This window comes from Sebastes umbrosus, chromosome 19, assembly GCF_015220745.1.
Source record: "Sebastes umbrosus isolate fSebUmb1 chromosome 19, fSebUmb1.pri, whole genome shotgun sequence".
Classification (NCBI taxonomy): domain Eukaryota; kingdom Metazoa; phylum Chordata; class Actinopteri; order Perciformes; family Sebastidae; genus Sebastes; species Sebastes umbrosus.
Genome location: NC_051287.1, coordinates 27134414 through 27153719, shown reverse-complemented (window position 1 = coordinate 27153719; position 19306 = coordinate 27134414). Strand labels below are relative to the sequence as shown.

Below are 19306 nucleotides of genomic sequence, written 5' to 3'. Positions count from 1 at the left end.
ACGCTGAAGGGTCTGAAGATTCGGACATTCTCTCTCTCTCTCTCTCTCTCTCTCTCTCTCGCTATCTCTCTCTCTCTCAAAAGCCCTTCATTACTTTGACCCTGGAGTAGGAGGAGGGCCTTAGCTAGACCATCACATTCCCCTTGCCTAGCTTTAATGGTGTCGTGTGCCCATGATCAAAGTCTTCACGGCATTTCAATGTTCTACTCCATGCTCATCATGCCTTGCTCCATAGATTCTCTCGATTTCTACCAAGACTCGACCCAGTACCAAATTCTATTAGTCAGGTCCAGTTTTATTGCCGTGGGTACATGTAATGTATAAATGTGTCTAATACCTGAGTGGGTATAACTGGATTTACTTTCTGCCCTGTTCATGTGGTGTGTGACAGTAGAATCATTGCAAAGGGCAAATGTGAATGTTTTTGGCAACACAATTTGTGTCAACAATGACGTGTAGCTGAATGGGAACGTCAGTATGCTGATATTTTTGCCTTTATTGATAAGCTGATTGTGTAGAGGCAGACAAGAAATGAGGAAAAAGAGAGAGGTATGACCTGCAACAAAGGTTCCCAGCTGGTATCTAACTACCGTATCATTTGAACTACCTACAGGGCGACCAACAGGTAGTGTTTACCATGGTCACCATCTTAGTTTAGCGTGTTAGCCTGCTAACATTTATCAATTAGCACAAAGCATAACATACAGCTGATGCTGATGAGAAAGTCATTAGTTTTGCAGGTATTTGGTCATAAAATAAAGTTTTGGAGCTGATGATGGCATCCTGAGGGAAACATAAATTTGTGCAAATTTCATGGCAATCCATCCAATAGTTGTCAAGACCTCAACCCACAAATGTCAACCTCATGGACACAATGTCAGGGGATCACCAAAGTCAGTAGGATTCATCCTCTCAGACCACTAATGTCATGGCAATCCATGCAGAGATATTTCAGTCTGGACCTAAGTGGTGGACCGACCAGCCTTCTCCTAAAGATGACACGCATTGCTCCTTTCTTCAACCACAGCTGTTAATTAATGGTGCACTGTGCTGCTACCAGTGTATTGTATTTTGGACCATCGGTTTAGACTGTTTTTGGGGTTCCTTTTGGATTTTCTTTTTATCTGTTTTTTGTCACCTTGTGTTCCTATAGGTTTTCCAGGGGTCTGTTTCAGATCAGGTTCTAAATGTTCTACCAGTGAAGACATCTTGTGGATTCATCAGTACCCTACCTGTCTTGTACTATGTGCTGTGGCCTTTATTATATTATATTATATTATATTATATTATTATTATATATAGGAAATTTATTTACCTAAGACAACTGAAAGTCCCGCCCCTCGAACACAGACTGGCCAATCATAGCGTAGCATCGGCCATGTCTGACCGGAACCGACAACTATCCGGCTCGGCTCCATAGACTCTCATGCAGTCGCTTCACGTTCTTCACTTTCGGGCTGGTTTAGTGGATTTTGAGCTAGTCATGGTCAACTCAAACATTGTGCCTGGGGCACGGGTAATAGTGATACTCGTTGTCAGGAGAGGTACAAATGAGACATACATTTCTAAAACGTTACGTTTCTACTTAAAAACCTGAGGAGCTAACATTAGCAGAGTATAGCACATCCTTAACTAGCGTTAGCACTCCTATGCTACGCTAGCTACTGAAGGTATACTGAATGGATACACATGCTGCTTTTGCTTTTTAATGATCGTAACACTAAATCAAGATTTCCCTGCTTTACAGGAACCGTGACGCTCTTCATGTCATTGTTGGTTTTGAATGCCAGGTGATGCTGGTTCATGTTTAGGGTGGCTTTACATGGTGAAACATTCAAGCAACTAAATGTGGGATGATTTAGTTTTGTATTAGATAATAAAAGCTATAGAGAGTCACAACTAAATGTTCAAATGAAACAATATGTTGACTTAATATACTGTGAAACAACATTGTTTCGGCATGGGGTGTCTGACGCTTGCATTAGGACCAGTGACCTTTTCCCTCCATTTTAATGTCCTCTTCATTCACAACAAATTATCTTGCGAATTTAGCTCTCAAATACATATTGTAGTCCTTTCTGTCTACACTCTCTGATATTTCAGAACGATTATTCCAGAAATGTTGTATTATTTTCTTGGGAATATTTTTCACTGAAATAGTTGAAAATGGCATATTGACATGCCGGGTGTGAAAGCTTGACAGGCATAGCAACAGTAACCAAAGGGGGAGGGGCTTAGCGAAGGGTCAGTTGTGTCTTCTACTGCTAAACCTTGAAGCTTTGTGCCCGTGTGACTGCGGCACACCCAGTGGATCTTTATGCTCTGACTGTTGCCAGTCCTTCCTGTCAAGCTGGGCCTGCTCTGCTCATTTTGTTTTACCTGAGAGCACCTCTAAATATTAATGTGGTCTTCTCCCTGAATTACAGCCTTACAGGCCTGCCAACTCTCTCAGCATTTGTCTACCTGCCTCTCTTTCTCTCTTGCACTTTCCCTCTGTATCTCCCTTCACCACTCTTGGCTCAGTCTTTCCACCCCGAAGGTTAATTTCTGATGATATCAGATGTGATGGGTTGTTGGCTCTCATTCTTCTCTCTCATGATTTTATGACTCACATCCTGCCACTTGAGTAAAATCCCCAGCTTTATTTTGCCCGGTGGATGGCATTTGGAAGCATTTAGTTTCACAAAGGCGAGAGGTTGAAAGCAAACCTGAAATCTAATACTGCCATCAATCTCAGCTATCTGGCATCACATAGATTAATCTTGTGTGACGTTAGCCAACATTGAAATCTGCATGACCTCGGAGATTTAAATTTGTTGTGTCACCCGTGTCTTACCTGCTCTTCTTATCTCTAACAAATGACTCCAGTTGGAGTGGGATAAACAAGCTAGCTGGCTGTGGCTGTGGCTGTGGCTGTGACTGTGACTGTGGCTGTGGCTGTGGCTGTGACTGTGGCTGTGGCTGTGGCTGTGGCTGTGGCTGTGGCTGGGACTTCAGCTGCAATTCTGATGATTTCTGACTTTGGCACGTTGCTGCTTTTGAAGAGCATCTTTAGGGGACCAATAGGATGACATCCAGCCCACTTACCCACACACGCTGTTATTTAAATACTCTCAAAAAGACTCTAATGATGAGGTGCACCAGTGAAGAGCGCTTAGAATTCAAAGCTAATAGAAAATGTTTAAACGGACACAAGAGACAACTACATATATAGAAAAACTGTCAGCTGTCATAGTGATTTTTATTGTACACACATGCCTTCAAAAGCACTATTCACTCTTCCTCATCCAAACATTTGTCAACATGTGAACCCAAACTGCATGTGCAATATTACAACCATCCGTAATCACTGTCAACTGCATAGTCACAGCAGACATTTTGACTTCCTCTTCTGTGCTCAATTATGTCTGCATGAATTATTCGTAGAGCAAAGGCAATGTTTTATGCATAATATATCACAACAGGACCTGGATACACGGGGAAATTCCACGTGGATCTTACCGGTGAAATACTGAGATGATGAGAGGGAAATAAACATGCAGGGAGTCAGCGATGAAGTGAAATAAGTGTGTGTGCTCTTCATGTATTATTGGTTGCCATAGTTGCTCGCTTAAACTGTTAGTTGGAGGGGTAATTGCATCAGTTTTAATCAAGACTCATCACTACTATACATCATTTCCACCTGCCAATTAGCCTTACATCTCGCATGTTACAACAACCTCTGCCTGTCCCCGTCTATTAAAATAATATGCCAGCTCATTAATAATAATCATGACAGAAAAATGCAAGAGGGAGGATGAAGAGGGTATAAGACAAACAGATGAGTGTCTGTGTTGAAGGAGCTCTGAATCAAGCTCACTAGTTGAACCCTACAGTACGAACATGAGATTAAATTGTTCGAGCTACATTACAAGCAACATGAGCAAACTTGTCACCTCGTCCATGTCTTACTGTGAGCTCACGCTGGCAGCAGCTACAAGAGACAAAGTGGCCGGCACTCATTCATTTCAAATGAGTGCTGGGAGACGTGGTGAGACGGAGAAGGGAGTGACGGAGAAGGGAGTGACAGCTAGCGGAGAGATTTCAGCGATTCGCCGACAGGAGAAAGTCGAGCAGAGTTCAATTTTAAATGAGCAGAGATGTGGTGTAGTCACAGACGCCTCATTATTTGTAAAGATCATAGAAAATAAGGCATCTATAGAAATAGTAAGCTATGTAACTATGGTGTGTGTACTATGGACAGCACTGACCAGTGAGACAGCAGTCACTGCTGGTCTATGTGCTTTGTTAGCCACGGCCCACAGCTCCGTCTAATCCACAGGATCAAGGTCTACATTGACCTGTAACTGACTGGGAGTAACCAACTACATTTCTCCCAGGACTTGATTATTTACTGAATGGTACAAAGCGGATCATTTAAAAAACAACAACACACAAATAGTTTACTGTATGCCTCTTCTTTAGAGCAGTGATTCCCAACCAGGGGTACATCACTCTGCAGGGTACATGGATGCTGGATGCTACATGGATGGACGGGTAATGCGTAGCGTAAATTCGTTTTAATGCCACTAATTACTTTAACGCATTAAAGCATCAGCAGGCAACAAGTTTCAGCATATTCTAATTCACGTGTTCTGAGAGATAACTAGACTTCTGCACCTCTTCATAGCTTTTTTTTTAATCTGGGAAATCTTGCAGATGCCGTTAAGAGCACCGGAGGACACAGAAGAACATGAGATTTTTTCAGATTACCTGTCTCATGCACTACTGTCATGATATAGTGACCATTTTATAAAAATAACTTTTTAAAATCATAATTGCTCCATTTCTACCCACTGTTGCTTTAACACAACTTGCGATTGCAGGCTACCGGTGTCATATGAAACAAGAAAACCTAATGAATCCATCGGTACCAACATGTCATTTTAGCTTGTCGGGAAAGGAGTTAAATAATGCTCCAAATTGTCCATACCCTTTTCAAAGGGGTCTCTTGACCTCTGACCTCCTGATCAGTGAATGTAAATGGGTTCTATGGGTACCCACGAGTCTCCCCTTTACAGACATGCCAACTTTATGATAATCACATGCAGTTTGGGGTAAGTCATAGTCAAGTCAGCACACTGACACACTGACAGCTGTTGTTGTCTGTTGGGCTGCAGTTTGCCATGTTATGATTGGAGCATATTGTTTTATGCTAAATGCAGTACCTGTGAGGGTTTCTGGACAATATCTGTCATTGTTTTGTTAATTGATTTCTGATAATAAATATATACATATGTTTGCATAAGGCAGCATATTTGTCCACTTCCATGTTGATAAGAGTGTTAAATACTTGACAAATCTCCCTTTAAGGTACATTTTGAACAGATACAAAATGTGAGATTAATTTGCGATTAATCGTGATTAAGTATTTTAATTGATTAACAGTCCAAGTAATGATTAAATGGTGAATAAATGGTTGAAATAGTTAGTTAAAAGTCATTGAATTAATTAAATTATATGAATTATTTTTCATTATTATATTAATTATGAATTAAATAGCATGGAGTTATTAATAGCTCACTTGTATGAAACACTCTTTTATAACCACGTGCATGGTGGCCTAGTTCAGCGGGAGTTTGAAAGTGTGCGTATAAGAGCGTTTCTACCAGTATAGACCATATTTAAGAAGACTGAAGAAAACAAGTCATTGAGATATAGTAATAGTGGAGCAATTGATATTGATCCCTACCACGTCCAAACCCCTGCTGATTTGAATTGCCCTCACTTTATGCAATGACGCAGCTAAAATATTGTATTTTTTTGCTTTAGGCAGATAAAAAACACCAAAATACCTCCTGCCACTTAAAATAATTGTATTGCAGTTGGAGCTGTCCCTGATGGAGGAGAATTTTAAAGCACAGTGTACACGTGTTTTGTGGTGGATTAACATTTAATTATACCTTACATTACAACAGCACCATAATAACCATCTGTCCGTCTCTCGTTGTCACTTAAAAGCTCCTCTGGAAGGCCACAAAAACAACTTAGCTTTCAGTAGCTGTCTGCCTTTGTGGTCCTATATAGCCCACTTAAATATGACCCTTGACCATGAAATAATAATGAACACAAGCCCAAGCTTGGAATTTGATTTAGGTATGTCATTATTATCGTAACATATCTGTAAAATGAAAGAGTCCTATAATTCCTTCTCCGTGCTGTCATCCTACACCGTTCATGGTGCATCTTCACACCTGCAGTCATCTGCGGCACTGCGAGACAACTCCCATTAAAGCTGCTGGATTGAATTCAGTGAAAAGGCTGCAGGTCTGAAAAAATGCAGCTCAGCGAGCTTTTGTCTATTCAGACGCCCATAAGGATTCAAAGGAAACAATGTGTATTAATAATATATTGCTAAATGTATCTATCTTCAAAAGATGAAGCGAGTGACTCCTGAGAGCAGTAATGAGGGCGCTGTGGGCAAAGTGAACAAACATTCCCAAGATCATTATTCCCAAGTTAGACTCAGCCTGGGGAACGGCACCACGTGTTCGCTGCTGAACAAATAGTACCGCCGAAATGTTCATTCAGTTAAAGAATATTCAGCCCCCACACTGGTTTTCTATTCCTCAGCAAGCATGAAAGAATTTAGACCACGTTAGCGCCCATACCAGGCCATATCTCGTTTGATCTACAGCCAGGCTGAGCATTCGCCATTCAAAGTGAAAAGTGAGTGGGTAGGGTTAAAGGATTTCCAAGTTCTGTATGTTTGTGCGAGGGGGATCAGGAGCTTACACTTCAAAGCATATAGCAGAAAAACGTATTAAAACTAGTATATCCCTTATAGCTCAACATTAAAAATCAAAGTCCCTCACCAGGGCTTAAAAAATCGGACGTTTAATATCTTCCTCTTTATGATAAATAACATATATTTCCAGGGAAAAATTGGAAGAGGAAACTTGCAACAGGCGCCGACATGTCAGAGGTGTGACAGTTAATCTTAAAATTATTTTTACTTTTTGTCCCACCAAATGTCACCGTTGTGAGCCGGGGGAGCAGCGAGAGTTCAGCACACACCTGTCTCTGTTTTTCTCTCTGCGCTCTTATCTTTTCATGACGAGGGGAGTGCCGGCGATAGCGAGCCTTTTTCTATTCCCTAAGAGCCGACGACAGCGAGCCTTTCAGCAGACGCCTGTTCGCAGACCCCCGATGGCAAAGGGCACGCCAACTATCCTCGTCGTGGCTATTGAAATAGCCCGTCGTCTTCTAACTCCTCCCCAAATACACAATCTATGCAGAGTAAAACAGCTTGACAGGAAGATTAAGCAAAAAGGAGGAGAAAAAGAAAGACAAAAGGAGGGAGGGGTTGAGTTATGGTGGGAGGAAGCAGGGAGGAGGAGACGGAAGAGCGCTGCTCCTTTTTCAGCTGAAACAGTCTCAGGAGCTGCCCCCCAGCAACAGAGGGAGAAAAGCATGATGAATAATTAACTTTGAGAAATGTCACAAGCGGCAGAGAGAAGTGTAATCATTTCTCTGTTGGGTTTAGAGATCTGTTTTTTATTCTTTTTCTTCATGCCCTGTAGTGCTGCACTATACGCTGAGACTGTAACCCGTCCCCTAAAAGCATCCAATACATTCCCCTACATACTTTTCAAATAAAAGCAAATAAATCATTAATATTTGTGCCTTTTAGCAGAATCACAGAGACATCTCGCAAAGGTCTTCTCCATTTTTAATCGAGTCATTGATGTCAGTCTCATTAACTGTAAAATCCCGTTGAAGGAGCAGGAATCTCTGGTGGTAATGGTTTAATCGATGGAAGGCTTGAGCTTTGTTTCCTTTTATTTTGGAGAACACAACATGCCTTCTCAGAATGAATAAAAGATAAAAATGACAAATTACCGTCTTCGTGTTCTAAACAAGCTAAATTTGTCCTCTTTCCCATAAACATCAGAGCTATGAAAATGAGTTATGGATTACCGTGGCCTAGTTTAATGAGGTTATTGCAGATATAGATCATTTTTATTGCTATTTTACATAGATTTATTAGCAAGGATGACCAATACTTGGCTCCCACAGTGTGTTCTGCATTTAAGATTGGCTTTTCATGTGTGGAAGAGAGATTCTTTCGCTTTTTGCCACCTGAAGTTGTAATATTCATAACAATGGGCATGATGTACATCATGTTTCAGTGGACACCATGGAAGGTACTGCAGGTTTTATCCTCTCAGCCCGCCGCTCTGTTGTCTCTGTAGCGGAGAGTAAAGGAGACTGTAATGACGCGGATGATTTAATGCCAAAGAACACTTAAAGATTTTTGTCCCATCGACGTGTTTGTTAATCAGGCTCGTTCTAAATGAGATTCCTTATCAGTAAACACATTGATTGTTAAAAATAAGATGCTGATTTTGCCAGAGTTATTCATCTTCTTTTCAGATGACGTTGAGTAATTCTTCCTGTATAGTGCTGCTTGTGTAATATGGAGATTTATCTCAAGTCCAAAGAGGATTGGTACCCATTCATAATTTGTTATTTGAAGTGTGAGTAACATGGGCTCATAGACTGTATATAAGAAGTGGACGTAATCACTGTGAAGTCACCCATTGGTTGGTGGGCTGCCATTTTGTAGAGTTTGGCATTTTGGCCGTCGCCATCTTGGTTTTTTGCAATAAGAAGTGACCCAAGAGGGTGGAGCTAAGTACAACTGAATGCTGAAAAAGACGTTTTCAGGCGACCAAAATGTTACAATTAACTTTTCATGAAGTGAAAACACACTGTGAAAGGGTTAAAGTTGTAAGACGAAAACACGGACAACTCCCAGACCGGACAACGCCGTGGTAGCAACAAGGTAGCCCCGCCCTAAAGCATCCCCTGCTTTATGGTCTATCTGACTCTAAATGGGACCATCATTTACTAAATGAACATCATGCTGTATTGAAGAAGACTTGAAACTAGAGATTGAGACCATAAACTCATGTTTACAATGTTTACTGAGGTAATAAATCAAGAGAGAAGTAGGCTCATTTTCTCATAGACTTCTATACAACCAGAGGAGTCGACCCCTGCTGGCTGGTAGACAGAATGCAGGTTTAAGACATTTCAGCTTTGGCTTCACTTCTCAGACCAGACTTGTTATATATACAGGAAACAGACACACACACACACACACTTACAAAATGCAACACACTTTCACACATTCAGAGAAACAGAAATGGCTTATTTATAGAAATAGGGAAAAGTGCCCTGGAGTGATTTGACAAACTTCAAAAGAAATATATTCTTATATTATTTTTCAGAAAAAATAGAAATAAGATAATAACTTCTTATCATTATTATCATTATTATTATTATTGTTATTATTAATAATAATAATAATAATAACAATGTATCCGACAGAGTTAAAAAGAAGGTAGACTGTACAGTCAAACAAATATACAGCAATTAAAAATAATGTGCCTTAATATGGCCAAGATATAGAACCAGTCAAAGTAGAAAGAATAAAGAAAGCACAGCCTAATTGCCCATCTAAAGCGCGTAGGAGGACAGCAGTTTTTGGACTCTCTGCTAAGCTTCCAATAAACGGTAAATCAGTGAGAAGAGAGAAGAGTCTCTCCCCAACGGAGCAATCAGCATGTTAATACTGAAGCAAAACACCTCAAAATTCTCCCTTGTATTAGAGCCCATTTAAAATAACCTAACAATAGCATTTAATTAACAGGGAGTTACACCTGAGCATTTAGATTTTAACCGAAGAAGTCTCTGTTGTTATTTCACTTGTCTTCCTCTTTAATTATTCTGAATTAGAGTCTCGTCGAGATTCTCTGGGGCTTTAATTAGGGACTGAATTAAAGTTATGTAAATACAGTTGGAAGCTGCAGAGTCTTTAAATAGAGTTGTGTTGGATCTGGTATTTTATTTTCATTTTTCTTTTTTCCTGAAAGAGAAAACATCCTAAGTCTTTCTTTTGAAGTTTGTCAAATCACTCCAGGGTGCGTTTCCCTGAGGTGTTTGTGTGGATTGATACTTTTTCTCAAAGGGCTACGACACCAAAACTATTTCTGCAAATGAGACATTTCTGTTTCTCTGAATGCGTGTGGAGATGTGTTGCATTCTGTGTGTGTCTGTTTCTACATACATACATACTTAGAGTATTTATATTATTGTATATAATAATTAACCAGAAACTGGCATGCATGAAGTTACCTGCCTACGAATGTATGAAGGATTCTCCGCCTCCAATTTTCCTGAAAATGGAAAGAGCGGGATCAACCTCCCATTGGGCTAGATTAAATCCAAACTAAGTGCCTGGGCCCAGACTGCAAGCTTCTGTCTCTGAATAATAATGGGTTCTTTCAGCTGTGTTTGTCATCAAATTAGCCCTCTACTTCAGACGAGGCGCTCTCAGAGTGCAATTCTCGACAACGGCGGAATCCAAATTAGGCGAAGTCAGTTTGAGGTTTAAAAAGGAGAACGAGTTTCATTTGTGAAGGTGATGATTGCAGTAGGAGGTAAGAAGATGGCATAAAAACGCCGTTCTTCCTGCGGTGCAGCTGCTTTCATGGTGAGTCACGTTACAGGCGAGACAGTAAAACAAACCTTAAACCTATGCAGCCTACAGCCTCCTCTACATGCTCTCAATCCAACCCTCAGTCTTAACCATGAAGCCTTTGAAGCGCCTCCATCAGTGCACGCTTTCAAATGTTATTTCTGTTTAGTCTCCCATACAAACACTGCAACCGTATAGAGTGCCTATATAAGCACGGAGGAAGGCTGTTTAATAGAGTCTGGAGGCTGAGTTCACTTTTGTTTGTCTTCCTGCCTTGAATTTTGTGTTGAAGAGACCCAGGTTGAGTTCCTCCTGCTCTTCTCCGCCTGACACACTATTCCTCTCTTGTGCCTTTGATCAACTCGGGAGAGGAAAACTTGCCCTGGGACGCGCCATCACTCCAACACAGCAGGGGAAACATAGAGCAGCAGGGGGCAAGGAAGAAGGGATGGAAACCACTTTTCCTTCTGGCACTTTCTGTCTCTCACATTCTCTCCAAAGGGATTGAGCAGCAATTAAAAGATCGGTTTGGGGCATCCGATGAAGCTGAGGCAGGTGGATGTGAGCTAGATGTGTGTCTTTGGTTTGTGAAATGATCTTCAGAAGGGATTTTATCAGAAGTGATGACTTCAAGCTTTGATCAACGATTCATGAAAACATATTTTTCCCAAAACAAAAAAAAATGCACGTGACATAATGCCAATGTTATAACATATAATTTATTATACAAATCAGTTCAAGTTCAGTTCAGACGACTAACAACTTACTCCAGTGTAAACCAACCCACGGCGTTATTCTACGGTCGGAGCAAGTGACGTAGTATTAATAGCGTGAGAATCCACTCTGGGTGGGAGGGAGGGGTGGTGGACGGGTCAAACAAACATAAGACTTTCAACCAGGAGACGTTGGTGTCCCGTCACGTCAGTTCTTTAGTCCCATGATTCGTTAGTTAGTGAAGTTAACGTCAATCACGACCGTTTCCTAACCCTAACTTAGTGGTTGTGTTGCCTAAACCTAACTTCCTGTCGAAACAGAAGTTTATTTTGAAAGGACAGTGTGCATGTAACAAGCATACGCCGTCCAAAAGTAACGTAAGAGAGGTCGGTCTCCGATGCTGAGGAGCACTGAGCAAGCAGCGGTATTTGATGAGTTGGGAGTGAGAATGTGTTGAATCAAAAGTTAAAGCTGCGGTAGGCAGTATATTTTTGGCATCATTGGGCAAAAATTCCATAATAACCTTTCAGCATATTGTAATTAAAGTGTTCTGAGAGAAAACTAGACTTCCGCTCCTCCTCATGGCTCTGTTTTCAGGCTTTAGAACATCTAGCCCAGTCCTATTGGCTGTGCTCCTGTCATGTGACGAGAAATTGTCGTTCCTTCACCAGATTTCACAGTGGCGGCGGCGTCACAAACTTTCTCATTTTACAGCTAAACCGTGCACTACAAGATGATTCTGAAAACATTTGAGGAGAGAAATAGGCATTAACGTAACAGAATATTGATTCATATTTGATCAGCGCTGCCTAGTTTGACCGTTTGGTCAGAGTTCGCGAGTGATTGACAGTCGGCTCTCATAGACGGCAGCTGGACAGCAGACCTCAGATCAGCTTTTACTGCTTGTTTTCCTCCAGTCTGTGAAATCTTGCAGATGCCGTAAGGAGCACCGGCGGACACAGAGGAACATGATTTTTTTCAGGTTACCTGTTTCATGTACTACTGTCATGATATAGCGATCGTTTTATAAAAATAACTTTTTTTAATCACATTTGCTCCAATCTGGCCTACTTCAGCTTTAATAAGAATTTAGAACTGGGTAGCTCAACACATTTCTTTCTATAAAGTGAGTTAGTGTTACCTTAAAAACTAGGAAACTCTGTAGCACAACCAGACCTACCTATTCCTGCTAAAGAGTAACTGCACTAATGATGACTCCAACCACATGTTGCACCTGGGTTTTGTAATGCCTCCTCCAGCAGTACATAATTAACCTGTAGAGTGCTGCAGGAATGAGTCCTAAAACCTGGAAATGAGTTAGCATTTTAGCACTTCTGGCTCCCTCGTCTGGAAGTCAGTGAAATAAGGTCTGTGGTTAACAAGCTGAAGAGAGCTTTAACGTTTTGTTCTACGATATAAAATATGTCAGTAATTATCCCACTTGTGATTTTTCAAGCCCTTACATGTATAATACTCATCTTTTATCTGTGTTTTTGAAGTCCATTTAAAGCACACATAATTTATGTGAGCAGCTACAGACTGCACTTGGCTTCAAAATGCTGTGCATTTTTCATTACCAGTAGGCCACCCATGCTGTTGACCTCGCTGTTAGATTTCCATCTCCGATATTAAAACGATAACTTGTATATCAAGCCAAGTATCTGTGATGTTCTGAGACAGAGTGGGTAATTAATCTACAGTAGATGTGATTTTACACTAGAATTATTAATACCTTTTCATGTGAATGAATGTGATTCAGTTGGTTCAAGAAGCAATTCACCTTCCTGGATATGTCTGTGACACCCTGCTAGCCCATGCAACAATCCACAATTCAGCCTTTCTAGTTGAAGAAATTCTTCAACTTTTTTCAAAGAAATAGTCCAAAAATTCTTTTTGAACTTATTCTTTTTGATATTGTTGGACTAAACACATAACATTTTATATAAATATATATATATTTATTATCACCACTCGTAGTACATGGCCAAGTTCAATTTTACAGCATCTCCTTTATCCAGGACACTCCACCATGTCATGGCGAGTTCAAAGCAATTATAGATCTTTTACAGTCTTGTCAGGCAATGAATGAGCTCTAGCCCAGTAGTACTGAGGCCAGGGGTTGCCAGAGAGAGAATTAGGTTATCCCTGCAAGATTTATACATCTTTAGAACATACTAAACATTGTTGATATCCAAGAGTCATGCTATAACAATGTTGCTATGAAAGATCGCAGAGTTGTAATTCTGCAACTGCATGTCAATGTGAAGAACTTGGCGTCATTACTTCATTTAAAATCGCATACATAGTTTCAGGGGATTTCAGCTGGTCTCTCCATCCTCGTGCAAACAGTTCTGTGAGCAGGAGACACTTTTGAAAAGAACGTCTAATCTTGTTTTGGAAAGAAACCAAATGCAGCGGGAGACTCTAAATGGGCCAAAAACCATGTTACATCTTATTTCCAGAAAATGTGCGGCGTTGAGAGGCTGCTGAAATAGCTTTAAATTGTTTGCTGAGAACAACGGTAGTACTTTGTAATGGATTGTTTTGGTCTGTGTCTCGCTCTTTTTCCCTGCAGGGCTGAAGCAGATCCATGCCCTGTCCATCCAGGGGAACTATGAGCTGCGTATCGACTTGGAGGACTTTGAAAATAGCACCGCTTATGCCCAGTATGGAACCTTTGGAGTGGGCCTCTTCTCAGTAGACCCTGATGATGATGGATATCCTTTGACTGTGGGAGACTACTCTGGCAATGCAGGTATGTATGCTCAGTGAAGTAGTTAGACTTTGCTCGCAAGACTTCCTGTGCTTGTACTCTGATTGGTATACACTATTTTTGTATGTTATTGTAAAGTCACAGCAGTGGGTGAAAACCTCCAGCCAACTTCCAGTGCATGCTGCGTCATAGCAGAATAACAGTATTATTTGTACATTGCAGTAGGTGTGTCCACTTGTTAAACCATGCAGACAGTTGCACTGCTGGTGTCGGTGTCTCCGCTCCCCAACCATCAGATCCGAGCCAGCTACCTGTCACCTTGATTAAATTACTGCCAATTAATTGCACTGCTTGACCTGCAGCGTAAACAAAAACCAGCCGTTGAAATGAAGAAGCAATTTAAAGAACCTTTGGGGAGCGCTGCTCCGAGAACGCAGAGAGAGAATGGGGACAGATATGAGAGATGGAGCAAAAAGAAGAAGAAGTGGAGAGGAAGGAGGGAGGGAGGGCTGGGAGAAACTGGGATGGAGGAACGGAGGGGGACAGGTGCGAGAGGTAAATAAAAATGAGGATAGAGGTATTTAAGGGACAGAAGAGGAGTGGGGTGGGGGACAAAATGTGTCGTGTGTGTAACAGCTTTTTCCCCAGATGTGGTGTCCTGCAATGTCCCTGGTCTCTTGTCCTCAGCATGGCCTGACCTTGAGCTCATCTGCCTGTTGGACTTTATAATCCAGTCAAATTAAGGGTACTCCAACTCTCTCCGGATGCTCACAGCCTCACCTCGGCCTCCCTCCAGGCAGACTACTGGTATTATTAGTAGTAGTGTTTTGCTCTGCTGTGGCTGCTCTCCGATCAGCTGACAGGTGCTCATTTGGGTTGGGAGCAGCTGGATCTTAATGGACATCAGAGCAGGCTGCCGGCCCCCAGCCACCAAGGTGACATCCAGCGCTGTGCAAATGAGCCTTTAAGTGCTTCTGTTTTCTTTTTTGTTTTTTTTCCTCTTTTCTTCATCCCTTGGACATCATCCCATTGAGCTGCTTTCCTTCCCCCCCACACTGTCTCTTTTCTCCTAATGTCAAACAGCACAGAACATGAATATCAGACATGCCTGTCAGATTATTTTTCCGGCTGACTGGTTACCATGGTAATGCCAAATGGAGAGCAGGGTAGGACAGAGAGGGTAAGGAGCTGTGCGGCCACATCCTGCGCAATTAAGGGTTGTTTGATGCCCTGACGAGCTGTTAGACATCACCTGATGGCTGGTGAGCGGTCTTTCATTCTGCTCTCAGCTTTATCCTTCTATCCACTTCTGGTCACAGTGTGAAGCCAGCTGTGGAACGAAAGGACGGGACCGAGAGTGCAGGGGTTGTACAGTATAGTGAGTTTATTGAACATTATGAGCCGTTTGAACATCCATTTGCTGAAAACTTTAGATCTACCACAGTATCTGCGAGCACATTGCTTTCATTTTACCTGTAAGCCCCTTAGAGGAATGGCTTGCAAAGCAGTTATCGATTCAGAGAATTTGCCAGTGAGAAATCTTTATATAGTGAGCAGGTATTTTCAGCTCTGCAGTTTGATTGTGCGGATCAGACTTACCGTGCGGACGATGATTAAGGGCACTCAGGTGATTCGACTTGTCTGTGCCATATGCCTGCAGTGGTCTTGCATCATTATCACATTCACAGTCACAGGTTGAAGGAAAGAGTGCCCTCTCATTGACGCTGATGCTTTTCAAGAATTCAGTACCGGTTACAGAAATAGCTGAAAGATCAACGCTGATGCAACAAGAAAGAATGAAATCAGCATATGTGATGACGTCTGTCAACATTTCTGTCCATTAACTGACAGACACCCAGATGAAATCATTGGGGGGGGTAGGGGGGGGGGTTATTGAAAAGAGGAAGATAAAAAAGGTCATCACAGAACCTTTGAACTTCCCTCTGTTTATAATATAAAAATAACTTTTTTAAATTATGTTTGCTCCATTTTTTACCCACGGCAGCTTTAAATAAACCTACATATTTATCCTACTTTTAATCTATGTACTAACACATTCAAATGTTGTTGCACATCTTTTCCCGCCCTAGGCGACGCTCTGCTGAAGCACAACGGGATGAAGTTCACCACCAAAGACCGGGACAACGACCACTCGGAGAACAACTGCGCCTCCTTCTACCACGGTGCCTGGTGGTACCGCAACTGCCACACCTCCAACCTTAACGGCCAGTACCTGCGCGGCCAGCACACCTCCTACGCCGACGGCATCGAGTGGTCCTCCTGGACTGGCTGGCAGTACTCTCTCAAGTTCTCTGAGATGAAGATACGACCCACCCGTGACCCAGAGAATAAATGAGAAAGACAAAAAGGAGGAAAAAAAATATTTTGAAACATTACAAACCACGATTTCTGACAGCTAGGCGGAGTTACTTGTCTTGATATTGTTCGTTCACTAAAACATACCTCTTTGAGTTTAGTTGACTCTGCTGTTTGCCTCCTGATGTCTCGCTCCCTTTTTGCTCCTCTTCCTCCATCACTCAGCTATGGCTACCATTATCCTTACCCCTGGTCCCTGTCTTGACAAAATAACCATCATCATGCATATTTGTCATCATTCACTTCACAATACCAGAGTTCCGACGCCACAGTCCACTGCGCTAGCTTTACTCAGTCTGATGTGGTGGTCCGAGCATCGCCTGCAGGACCACACAGCAGTAATTCGCTCCTGACATGTAACTCTGACCTCCCATCTGTGCCGCCATGGCACTTCGACTGTGGTTCAGTCTCACTGCCCATTGCTGTATAATCTGCGAATGGAGAAGGTCGCTCCAATTCTAGTAGAAGCACACAAACCCTTCACAAAATATGAAAAGGAGATACAAATCCTCCTTTTTTTACCCCTCTGTAAAGGAAGTCCAGAGTCCCACCAGTGAGAAGGGACAGCGCAGTGGTACAATACGTCACATTTACATCCTTGATCAGTGTGAATGCGACCCAGCAGGGTAGTGGCAAGGAGTGCGAGGGCCTCAGATAATTAGAGGGAGACAGAGACGGAGAGAACGAGGAAACAATTTGACAAGAGTTAAATTAGTGGAAGGAAAAAGGGGGGCAGAGTGAATCAAAGGGGAGTGAGGAAGTGGAAGAAGAGGAGGTGCAAAAAAGGATGAAAAAGAAAAATGAGAAAAAAGAACGAGACAACGGAGGATCTCATTCATCTGACTTGGGCCATTAGGGAGCATATTGGGCACTTTGTCTGATCTGCCTGCCAGCTGAGTACTGGCCAACTGATGCAGCATTCACAGATGGTAACCCAGCACTTTGTGTGTGTGTATGTGTGTGTGTGTGTGTGTGTGTGTGTGTGTGTGGGTGTGTGTGTGAGTGTGTGTGTACGTGTGTGTCTACGACAAGAGAGAGACAGACAGAGATCTCTTACATTATCAATTTCCTGTCATGAGTTCAGTAGAGCGTCTCGACTGACTACAATGTTTAGCACAGACGGACTAAACATGATGCATGGCTGCCATACCTTCACTCTCCATTTAAGTACCGTGGTTAACATGTGATAACAAAGCATGTACACGTATGTACATGTAATAGGAAGGAGAAGACATTGACCAGTGGGATCACACAATGAAAGAGGAATCAAGGACTGTGTCATAGCTTCCCCAGTCCATCTTATTTTCTTGGACTGTTGAGGAAATGTTTTCATTTTTGCCCCCATCCCCACCTCTTTGGTTTGTCCTTATTCTTTTCTCCCTTCCTGGTGATTCTTATGGGATTTATATGTGTGACACAGTTTCTCTTGTCATGCAAATGGTGAGAAAGTTGCTGTAAAATAAGATTTGACGCTCTCAACCGCTGTCTTTTTCTTCTGAGTAGGAAATGTGTTATGGCAAAAAAAAACAAAATTGCCGAAAGCAAAACAAAAAAAAAAGAATAACTGAAAAAGAAAAAAAAAATGTTATGAAGAAAAAGCACAAAAGGAAAACTGTGGGCAGAAAATAGTGCAATCCGGATTTCCCGTCTCTCTTATTTTTTTATTTTTAAGTCGGTGAATCAACTTTTTTTGTTTCATTGAGTTTCTTTGGATGTACTAAAAGCTTTAAAAATATCTGTAGATTTTATTGTACAGTGTGTATGACTTTTAGAGCATGTGAAGCTGTTTTCTTACTATGCTACGACACAAAGAATACTCAAGCACATGGACTTCTTCACTAAATCCACCCGTTTAAAAAAATAATAAAGTGAAGCGAGAAGTATTAACAGAACTTTTCCCCCCCTTCCTCTACCTGAACAACAGGCAGGAGTGTGTGCTGCTCTGAAGGTCAGATATGAGTGAAGAGGAGGAATTATCCCTTAAAGCACATGCCCGTTCAATTCTGCAGCACAGATATGAATCTTTTACGGAGGAGGGAGATTTTAAACCTCTCGGCACATTAGCTGCCTTGCTGGACGTATGTGATCTTTCTGACATCGTGGCACTGGGAGACAGTTTTGGATTGTGTGCTGAAGGACGTGTTGCCCCAGATGACAGTGAGTTAACGTGTAGCACCCAGCAATGTTGCACTGAATACCTCTGACACTGGAACCGCTTGGAGTTTTTCTGTCATCCACCAGCGCTGGGACGGATCTCCCATCGCTGTGTGTGTAACTGCAGCACCTCGGTGTGTGCATACAGCTACACGTCACGTCTCGGTGGCATCAAGCACAGACACATGTTACAAATTGCTGGTTATTATGGCACAGAGGTTTGATAATGTCAGAGGTTATAGCACATTTAAAACAAGTTGGAAATATGAGGTCACTCGAGGAGAAGGAACTGGATGTGTGTGAGAGTGTATGCAAATGTGTGTGTGTCTCTGTGCTAGACAGAGGGTGTGTGTGCACATGTGTGCGTCTACAGTGTCTCTGTGTGTACACATATATGCACATGCTTCAGTTTGTACATGCCCATGTGCATGAGCCAGACGACAGAGCGGGAGTGCGTCTCTCTGTGGAATTTTGAAGTAATGTGATGCTTATGTACAACTTGCCTCCCCTGCTACTTGTGTTGATAACAGAGAGATTTACATAATTATAACAAACTATTACTTATTGTGATTGTGAACCCATAAGAGTGGACACCACCTTCTGGTACTGTGTTGAACTGCGCTAAACCCCCCGAGAACCCACTCCCAAAATCTTTATTCACCTCAACACGACGACGTTGTGCTCACTGTATATGTTGATGCTATGTTGCCCCTTGTTCTTTAAATGTAAAGTATTATTTGCCATGCCCCTTTCTGTGTTTTTGTTGCCTTTATAGTCATTCTCTCTGCTGCAGCTTGCTAAGTCTCCAACGGAAGAGATGATAA

The 19306-nt window shown here is 42.0% G+C and overlaps 1 protein-coding gene across 2 annotated transcripts in view; it reads left to right on the top strand.

The window, feature by feature from the left end:
• fibcd1 (fibrinogen C domain containing 1) overlaps positions 1-17940 on the top strand; it is a 142774-nt gene extending 124834 nt beyond the window's left edge. For both annotated transcript variants that reach the window (XM_037753050.1, XM_037753049.1), the window contains 2 exons: positions 13815-13994; positions 16043-17940. In XM_037753050.1, coding sequence (XP_037608978.1) covers positions 13815-13994; positions 16043-16308 — 446 coding nt within the window. In that variant the 3' untranslated portion in view covers positions 16309-17940. The remainder of the gene's footprint in view (positions 1-13814; positions 13995-16042) is intronic.
• Positions 17941-19306: the final 1366 nt, after the last annotated feature.